Genomic DNA, 10950 nt, shown 5'->3' with positions numbered 1-10950 from the left:
CAAGAAACAAGCCCTGAAAACATCTAACTCTCAAAAACCACGGGGCTTGCATCCATGAGACCCACAAGGCTATATCAAACTGAGAAATGGCTCTTAAAGAATTTGTACACAAAGACTCACTCACCTATCCCCAAAATATTGTACTTATCATAAAGTGTTGGCCTGCAGTGCAGGCATCTAATTTAACATGAATCTAGAGGCTTTCCAGGACACCAGCTTTACCTTCTATCTTGCTCCAGCAAGTGGGCACCATCTTTGTGGTCTCCCTCTTTGTGGTCTCCCTCTGCCACACTCTAAATGCCAGAATCTTCTGGAGGGAAGCTTTCACATGCATCTGTTACCCTAGTTTTTACAGCTGCCACCTAGGGGACACCTGGCTTTACTTGGTAGAGGGGCTTGCATTCCTGAATTTCATGGGATTGGAATAAGAGAGAGAATTCTTGGCAGACTGTTCCCTCTGGGCACGGTACAGAGCACATTAAAAGGATCATACACTATGATTGAGTGGGATTTATCCCAGGGATGCAAGGATTATTCAGTATCCACAAATCAATCAGTGTGATACACCATATTAACAAATTGAATAAAAACCATATGATCATCTCCATAGATGCAGAAAGATTTTGACAAAAATCTTTTAACACCCATTTATGATACAAACTACAGAAAGTGGGCATAGAGGGAACCTACCTCAGCATAATAACGCTGAAAGCATTCCCTTCCCAGGTGGCTCAGTGGTAAAGAATTACTGGCACAAAGACAGAAATATAGATCAATGGAACAAAATAGAAAGCCCAGAGATAAATCCACGCACATATGGACACCTTATCTTTGACAAAGGAGGCAAGAATATACAATGGAGAAAAGGCAATCTCTTTAACAAGTGGTGCTGGGAAAATTGGTCAACCACTTGTAAAAGAATGAAACTAGAACACTTTCTAACACCATACACAAAAATAAACTCAAAATGGATTAAAGATCTCAACGTAAGACCAGAAACTATAAAACTCCTAGAGGAGAACATAGGCAAAACACTCTCTGAAGGAAATCACAGCACAATCCTCTATGACCCATCTCCCAGAATATTGGAAATAAAAGCAAAAATAAACAAATGGGACCTAATTAAACTTAAAAGCTTTTGCACAATGAAGGAAACTATAAGCAAGGTGAAAAGACAGCCTTCAGAATGGGAGAAAATAATAGCAAACAAAGCAACTGACAAAGAATTAATCTCAAAAATATACAAGCAGCTCATGCAGCTCAATTCCAGAAAAATAAGCAACCCAGTCAAAAAAATGGGCCAAAGAACTAAACAGACATTTCTCCAAAGAAGCCATACAGATGGCTAACAAACACATGAAAAGATGCTCAACATCACTCATTATCAGAGAAATGCAAGTCAAAACCACAATGAGGTACCATCTCATGCCGGTCAAAATGGCTGCAATCCAAAAGTCTACAAACAATAAATGCTGGAGAGGGTGCAGAGAAAAGGGAACCCTCTTACACTGTTGTTGGGAATGCAAACTAGTACAGCCAATATGGAGAACAGTGTGGAGATTCCTTAAAAAACTGGAAATAGAACTGCCATACAACCCAGCAATCCCACTGCTGGGCACAAAGTTCAAGGAAACCAGAAATGAAAGAGACATGTGTACCCCAATGTTCATCGCAGCACTGTTTACAACAGCTAGGACATGGAAGCAACCTAGATGTCCATCAGCAGACGAATGGATAAGAAAGCTGTGGTACTTATACATAATGGAATATTACTCAGCTATTAAAAAGAACATATTTGAACCAGTTCTTATGAGGTGGATGAAACTGGAGCCAATTATACAGAGTGAAGTAAGCCAGAAAGAAAACACCAATACAGTATTTTAATGCATATATATGGAATTTAGAAAGATGGTAACAATGACCCTATATGCGAGACAGCAAAAGAGACACAGATATAAAGAACAGACTTTGTGGGAGAAGGTGAGGATGGGATGATTTGAGAGAATAGCATTAAAACATGTATATTACCATATGTAAAACAGATCACCAGTCCACATTGGATGCCTGTAACAGGGCACTCAAAGCTACTGGGACAACCTGAGGGATGGGATGGGGAGGGAAGTGGGAGGGGGGTTCAGGATGGGGACACATGTACACCCATGGCTGATTCATGTCAATGTATGGCAAAAACCACTACAGTATTGTAAAGTAACTAGCCTCCAATTAAAATTAAAAAAAAGAATCAGCCTGCCAATGCAAGAGACACAAGTTAGGTTTCTGGGTCAGGAAGATCTCCTGGAGGAAGAAATGGCAACCACTCCAGCATTCTTGCCTGAAAACCCATGGACAGGGGAGCCTGACAGGCTACAGTCCTTGGGGTCACAGAGTCAGACAAAACTGAGCACGCACACACACAGGCACTAAAGTCAGGAACGAGGCAAGTATGGCCACTCTCATACACTTTTCTTCAACATAGTTTTGAAAGGCCTAGCCCTGGCAATCAAAGAAAAAAAAAATAATAAAAGGAATCCAAATTGGAAACAAAGAAGGAAAACTGTCACTGTTTGCAGATGACTTGAAATACATATGTAGAAAATCCTATCAGAAAACTACCTATACTCAACAGTGAATTTGGTACTTGCAGGATACAAAATTATTACACAGAAATCTGTTTTATTTCTATGCACTAGCTTATTGGCTGTGACAAATAAGATATTCTCTAGGAACATGACAACTGCTCTGGCTCATCACTGAAGGTAGAGCTCGCCTTGAATGAAGTATACATGCTTTGTTCTAGACAACATCACTATTTTACCATTTAACTTCTACCTGGGAATTAGTACTTTCTGAGCCATGAAATTAAAAGACACTTGCTCCTTGAAAGGAAAGTTATGACCAACCTAGACAGCCTATTGAAAAGCAGAGACATTACTTTCCCAACAAAGGTCCGGTCTAGTCAAGGCTATGGTTTTTCCAGTGGTCATGTATGGATGTGAGAGTTGGACTATAAAGAAAGCTGAGCACAAAAGAATCGATGCTTTTGAACTGTGTTGCTGGAGAAGACTCTTGAGAGTCCCTTGGACTGCAAGGAGATCTAACCAGTCCATCCTAAAGGAGATCAGCCCTGAGTGTTCATTGGAAGGACTGATATTGAAACTGAAACTCGAATACTTTGGCCACCTGATGCGAAGAGTTGACGCATTGGAAAAGACCCTGATGTTGGGAAAGATTGAGGGCAGGAAGAGAAGGGGATGACAGAGGATACGATGGTTGGATGGCATCACCGACTCAATGGACATGGGTTTGGGAGGACTCTGGGAGTTGGTGATGGACGGGGAGGCCTGGCGTGCTGCGGTTCATGGGGTCGCCAAGAGTCGGACATGACTGAGTGAGTGACTGAACTAAACTGAACTGAGCTCCTAAAAGGAAAATTATATTTTCCCATTTGAAAATTATTTTTGCAAACTATTCCAAAGTCCTTGAATTATAAGGGATAGATTTTTAAAATGTTAGTTTTATACAGCATTGTGGCTAAATCTTGCTCACAATGTAAAAGTCCTCTGCATTAGATAGGCCCTAAGTTTCTTGATTGCCTGATGTAGAGGAATTACACGTTTTTATTTGAGGCACCATATTGAAAATATTTTGCATGTGGAATATGTTTCATTTAAGGAACTATAGAAACCACTAATCTAGCTTGATGCTTTTTATTATTTTGGAAACATTTATTTTATCCCTTGGTTACTGGCAGTTCTGTTATGGTTTAGAGACAACAATAAAGATCTTATTGTTTATGCTCCACTGGAAAAAAATAATAGTTCAGATATTTGACCTCAGATAATTGTGAATCCCATTGGGGAAGTGCTGCATATTTTTGAAGATTATGTGTTTTCATACTACAAGAAAGAATAGAACACAATTTATCCTGGGAGCTTTTCTTTAGGATCTATAATATTTTTGTGGACTATTAATAAATACACTATATGTTGTATTGTATATTATATCTCTTATTAACTCTAGTGCCATCACTAATGTTTTAATATATAACCATATGTTCCTCAAGGGAGCAGTTTGTGTGTTTTACTGGCAAGTAGCACACAAAAAAATTCTCCCTGCTGTTCTCCTCTACTATAAATTAATATCCTCTACCGGGGGACCTCTTATGATATAAAATTGTCATCCTGTGAGTGGTATGGATGAAATTACCGTGGAGGAAAGCTTGAGCAGTTACCGGAGTATGAATAAGACAGCACCTATTCTGCTGTACATAGGACCCCTGCTGTCTTATATTAATTTACGATAAATAATTTACTTCACTAACTTCAGAGTTTACTACTCTGAATTATCTTTTTAGTCACAGTCTTTTCTTAACGTAAGTGCATTTTCTATACCGAAAAGGAGTACTCTAAAAGCATGGCATCATCTTTGCCAGCTCCAGACTATTCAGCAGTTTCTACAACACAAGATTTTATCCAGTAAGAGTGCCTGGAGGATGGATCCTTTTAAGTGACACTGTTGTCTGCACTGCTTTTCATTTTGGCAGTAAAGGAGTTACAGGAAAAGATGGATCCATAATGACAGTCCTGTGTGTTGTAATGTGATGGTTGCCTGGCAACTCTACCTGTACAAATAAATATGGGACTTGTATCTGTATTAATCCCCTCTTGTTGTCAAGGTTTAGAGGTTTTTAATACATTAAGCTTAGAAAATACTTAAAAGCAAAAAGGCTTGATCATTTGATGGTCCTTTAGAATTGTATGAGATTGCTGGATGTCGACACATAAGGGGTCTTGGGGAGTAAGTGGTACATAGTTCTGTGAATAAGTCTTGAATATATTTGAACATCTCTTAAATGAGTCTGAGCCTTACCTTGGCATCTCACATAACTTACATCTTCCAGGGACATATTTCTTCACTTAAAAACATTTATTGACTATCATTAAATGTGTTACTTCTGCACTAGAAATGGGCTAGGGTATAAATACAAGAAAGACAGAGCCCTGGGCTTTTCTTCTAGAGAGGTGACTTTAGTGAAGAGCACATCTAGAGAGGAATGTTCTTACTTGTAACACTCGGGGAACACGCCCATTAGTACCAACTGTTCTTTCTATACCCTAACAGAGATCAAAGCCAGCTATGGATTGTGCCCCAGCACACTGCTTGTGGCTACAGTACAAGCTTCCCTCTTCCACCCTCTCACTGAGTGTGCCAGAACATAGGTTATCACACTGGTCTGCTGGTACCTATATCTTCATTCTTTTCTTCTATGCCTCAGCTTTCTCTTTCCAAGACTTTACTATTTTGTACTTCAGTATAACATATTTTCATCCCATCAGTGATACCCACTCTGTTTAAATAAGGATCTCAGAAAAGCTGTAAGGGAAAGTTGGCTAAAAAGACCCCATATTTTACTGATGCAAAAACTCTTAAGGATTTCAAATTCTAGAAATAGACAAGGTCTCAGGAGAAGGAAATGGCAACCCACTCCAGTACTCTTGCCTGGAAAATCCCATGGACGGAGGAGCCTAGTAGGCTGCGGCCCATGGGGTCATGAAGAGTTGGACACGACTGAGTGTCTTCCCTTTCACTTTTCACTTTCATGCACTGGAGAAGGAAATGGCAACCCACTCCAGTGTTCTTGCCTGGAGAACCCCAGGGACGGGGGTGCCTGGTGGGCTGCTGTCTATGGGGTCACACAGAGTCGGACACGACTGAAGTGACTTAGCAGCAGCGGCAGCAGGATGATATATATTAAATTGTATTTTCATGCATAGACTAAGGACCTATATTGCTAATGATAAGAAAGATCACCTTTTATCATTCCAAGCTCCTCCAAATGGTGACATTTTGTCATTAATCTTAAATAAAATCATTATTTTAATTGGCTAAAGAAGTTAAAAAGTAGTCACTGCTTTTATCTTGTTATAATCATATAAATGGTAAGCCTTCTCAGCGGTCACCAAAACACTCATGACTTCTATCAGTTGATTTTATTCTAACTCAGTACATCTGGTCACATGGAACAAAGGGATGAGGCATGAAATTATCTGTCTGCCCTAACTCTGTCATCTGCTAAGACAGCACAACAATGTCTGCCACAGCACATCAAGAAAGCCCACATTTATTAGCATTCAGCTGGGGAAACTAAAGCAATTTATTGTGGGATAAAGATTCATTACAGGAATGAGATCTTATGCAGTTTCAGAGAAGCCTGGGAGATATCTAAGGATCCAGAAGAGAGAAATGAAAGGTTAGAGCTGACTAGCACCCAGCTTTCCTGAAGCACTAGGCTGATGGGTAAGGGTAAGTCAGAGCTTTCAGGGGAATTTGAGAAGCAGGTCATTGCCATTTTAGGGCAGCAAAGGGGAGCTGGGGAAGAGAGTATGAAAAGCTATCAACTGTGATGGCATCTACTTCTGGAGGTGTTCAGGCAAGTGCCTGGTGATGAGCATGGCACCTCTGCTGACCACCAGTGCTTCCATTCACAAGCAAGAGCTGGACAGGGACTCATGGTGTCTCCTTCCTCTTTTTATCACTATGCTCATCTCTGAACCTATAGTGGGAGAACAGGGGAAGAGAAAGTATGACTGGCTATAGCTATAACTTTATACTTAACTATAGCCCTGCATTTTGTGTTGTTGGGTGTTGTCATTATAGACATGCCTGAACCGGCTAAGTCTGCTCCTGCCCCTAAAAAGGGCTCTAAAAAAGCTGTGACCAAGGCCCAGAAGAAGGATGGCAAGAAGCGCAAGAGCAGCCGCAAGGAGAGCTACTCCGTGTACGTGTACAAGGTGCTGAAGCAAGTCCATCCGGACACTGGCATCTCGTCCAAGGCCATGGGAATCATGAGCTCCTTTGTCAAGGACATTTTCAAGTGCATAGCTGGTGAGGCATCACGCCTGGCGCATTACAACAAGCGCTCGACTATCACATCCAGGGAGATCCAGACCGCTGTGCGCTTGCTGCTACCTGGGGAGCTGGCCAAGCACGCCGTGTCCGAGGGCACTAAGGCTGTCACCAAGTATACCAGCTCCAAGTAAATATAATATGCCTAGCCGCTGTTAACGGAGAAGGCAATGGCACCCCACTCCAGTACTCTTGCCTGGAAAATCCCATGGACGGAGGGCCTGGTGTGCTGTAGTCCACGGGGTTGCTAAGAGTCGGACACAACTGAGCGACTTCACTTTCATAGCCCTGCCATAAAATGACTGGTTAGTGATTAGCCTTTAAAGTGGGTCGTCCAGGACATGTTTGTCCACTCCTCATCTCCCAGCTGTAGCACAAACCCCTTAGCACAGATGGCTCACCAGTTAGGCTTTTCATACCCATTTTATAACTCTGTAATACTCACAAGTTCCTCTGCGCTAGCTAGTCATGAGGAACTCAGTGATAGATACAACTTGCTCATTACTTAGGCTTTTAATAGAGTAGCAATCCCTGGTGGCTCAGATGGTAAAGAGTGCACCTGCAATGCTGGAGACCTGGGTTCAATCCCTGGGTCGGAAGATCTTCTGGAAAAGGAAATGGCAACCCATTTCAGTTTTCTTGCCTGGAGAATTCCATGGACAGAGGAGCTGGGCAGACTGCAGTCCATGGGTTGCAAAGAGTCAGACATGACTGAGTGACTCTCACTCACTTCACAGAGGAGAAATCCAGTAGGAGAAAGATCACAAAGTCATGGAAGGTTAAATATTATTAGTAATAGAAAATAAAAATGAGATAAACACATGCCATATCTACAGGAGGAAAATCCACTGTGGGCCAGCACTATGAAGAACAGTTCTTGGAGGAGGTGGCAAATGAGAAAGGCATGTAGACCATGAGAGACAGGATAAGCTGAGCACCTATGATCATTGCCAGTCAGCCTTGGGAACAAAGAGAGCCTGTATGACCTCAGAAGTTACCATTGGCAGAGATTAAACTAGTCAACTTGTTTAATCCTGCACAGGAAGAAAAAATTTTAAGGACTAAAGTCAAAGTAACTCTGGAAAGAAAAGGAGGACAAAGATTATACCATGAGAAAATAAAAGAGAAAGAGTAGATATCTGTTTTGAATCTTTTTTTAGAAAAAAAATCAATAAAAATGACAACATATATGCTTGAAAATGTCTGTTATGGTAGGGACCATGTTTTTCCTGTGTTTGAGACATTTTTGTCTTTGAATGATTAATGTGTCAAGTGTGGGTTTCCTTTCAGAATGAAACTGAATACAGTAAGTCCCTACATACAAATAAGTTCTGTCCTGAGACTGCATTCATATCTCTGGCTTCTTTGTGAGCCGAACAAAATTAGCCTTGGTACCCAACTTTTACAGATAATGCCAAATGCATGAACTAACTTATATGATTGGACACGTGAACACATGTTCGCATCTTTGAAAGTTTGCAACTTGAAGATTCACGTGTAGGGGACTTACTGTATTGGATCAGCATACAATTTTTTGGATTATAATTACAATTTTAAAAAGTCCTGTACCTTAAAAGGTACATTGGAAGGACTGATGCCAAAGCTGAAACTCCAGTACTTTGGCTACCTGATGCAAAGAACTGACTCATTGGAAAAGACCCTGATGCTGGGCAAGACTGAAGGCAGGAGGAGAAGGGGACAACAGAGGATAAGATGGTTGGATGGCATCACCGACTTGATGGACATGAGTTTGAGCAAGGTCCGAGAGTTGGTGATGGACAGGGAAGCCTGGTGTGCTGCAGTCCATGGGGTCCCAAAGAGTCAGACATGACTGAGTGACTGAACTGACTGACTGACTGAACCTTAATTGTCAATTCAGGAAAACTCCAGAAACAACCTTGCAGAATAAAGTAGGTCAGGGTTATAAGTGAGATTGAAAGCCATGAAGTGGATCTTCCTTGAGGAAAATGTTTTCCACAGAAGACATAGAGATGGCCAGCTGGTACATGAGAAGACACTCAAAGTCACTAATCATCAGGAAAATGCACATCAGAACCACAAGAGAAACTACCTTATGCCTGCTAGGATGGTTATCCTCAAGAAGACACTTAAGTGTTGGTAAGGGTGGATTGTTGGTAGGACTGTAAATTAGGGCAACTACTATGAAAACCTGTATGAAGGTTCTTTGGAAAATTAAAATTACCATATGAGCCAACAATTCCATTTATAGTATTTATTTGAAGAAAACAAAGCCACTAACTCAAAAAGACATATGCACCCCCAATTTCAATGCAGCAGCCAAATAAGGAAGCCATCTGTCTTGTCAGTGCATGAATTGATTAAAAAAATGTGATACACATACAGTAGAATACTACTCAGCCATAAAAAAGAATGAAATCTTGCCATTTGTGACAACATGCTGCTGCTGCTGCTAAGTCGCTTCAGTCGTGTCCGACTCTGTGCAACCCCATAGACAGCAGCCCACCAGGCTCCCCTGTCCCTGGGATTCTCCAGGCAAGAACACTGGAGTGGGTTGCCATTTCCTTCTCCAATGCATGAAAGTGAAAAGTGAAAGTGAAGTCCCTCAGTCATGTCTGACTCTTAGCGACCCCGTGGACTGCAGCCTGCCAGGCTCCTCCGTCCATGGGATTTTCCGTGGATGAACCTTAAAGATATATTTCTAAGTGAAATAAGTCAGATGAAGACAAATATAGAATCTCACTTATATGACTCTAGAAAAACAAACTCAAACTGAGCTTATAGATAGAGAAGAGACTGGTGGTTGCCAGACATGGGGGGTTGGAATTGACAAAACGGATGAAGGGAGTCCAAAGGTACAGACTTCCAGGTAAGAGGTCATACGTATGTAATGTACAGCGTGGTGACTGTAGTTAATAGATTTATTGTGTACCTGAAAGATGCTAAGAGTAAATCTTAAAAGTTCTCATCACACACACACACAAATTTGTAACTGTGTGGGATTATGGATGTTAATTATACTTACGGAGGTGATCATTTCATAATATATGCAAATTCTGAATCATTATGTTGTATATCTGAAACTAATATATTGTCAGTTGCTACTGCTGCTGCTAAGTCGCTTCAGTCGTGTCCAAATCTGTGCGACCCCATAGACAGCGGCCCACCAGATTCCTCTGTCCTTGGGATTCTCCAGGGAAGAACACTGGAGTGGGTTGCCCTTTCCTTCTCCAAGGCACACATGCATGCTAAGTCGCTTCAGTCGTGTCCGACTCTATGCGAACCTATGGACAGCAGCCCACCAGGCTCCTCTGTCCATGGGATTCTCTAGGAAAGAATACTGGAGTGGGTTGCCATTTCCTTCTCCCATATTGTCAGTTATATTTCCCTATAAAAAAGACTCGTCTGATAGAATAACACATAAGTGAGGTCATGTTGAAGAAAGCACTATGTAAACTGTAAAGCACCAAATACTAGTTATTGAGTGATGACACAAAATACTGCATGGTGGTATCACAGATAAAAACCAAACTGATAGCTGCATATGGGAAGCTGCAACAAGTATTTATTAGTAAGAATTAGATGGTCACAGCAGAACCGCTAAACCAAACTGACAATGTTTAGAATGTAGTTTCCAAAATGCAAAAATTTGTTCCAAAAAATGGTGGCCTGAATGGCTACCCAGTATCAGAACCTCCATGATGATTAGCCAATCAAGTGTCTATTTTCTTTTTAGCCTGCACTTCATTTCTTCAGCTCAGAAGCATGACCTCTGACTTTCTGAAGAGCTGTGTAGAAATTTCTAAGATCAGTAAGGGAAAAACATCGCGAGAAATGGCAAGTGGGTAGAACAGTGTAGTCAAAGGTTGACAAAAACACAGCCCGCAGTCAGTTCATTGCTCTATAACAAAGGGCTCCGTTACCAACAGAACTCACCTACTCTAAAGGCTATATTCTGGCAGAAATACTTCAAAATTTTTTTGATGTGAGATGGTGATATGAAAATGAAGGGGTATAAAATGGAGCCCCTAAATAAATATGTGCTGCTATCTTGTCAGCAGTGGT

The 10950-nt window shown here is 41.2% G+C and overlaps 1 protein-coding gene across 1 annotated transcript; it reads left to right on the top strand.

Annotated features, from left to right (window-relative positions):
• The first annotated feature begins 6659 nt into the window (after window positions 1-6659).
• Window positions 6660-7139, top strand: LOC102285179 (histone H2B type 1-C/E/F/G/I). Its single transcript, XM_005900884.3, has one exon. The coding sequence runs from the start codon at window positions 6660-6662 to the stop codon at window positions 7038-7040; it is 381 nt and encodes a 126-aa protein (XP_005900946.1). The 3' UTR covers window positions 7041-7139.
• The last annotated feature ends 3811 nt before the right edge of the window (window positions 7140-10950 follow it).

The sequence above is a fragment of the Bos mutus genome, chromosome 7 (genome assembly GCF_027580195.1).
Source record: "Bos mutus isolate GX-2022 chromosome 7, NWIPB_WYAK_1.1, whole genome shotgun sequence".
Taxonomy (NCBI): Eukaryota; Metazoa; Chordata; class Mammalia; order Artiodactyla; family Bovidae; genus Bos; species Bos mutus.
The sequence above is the reverse complement of the archived record's forward strand: the minus strand, read 5'-3'. Positions and strand labels throughout refer to the sequence as shown.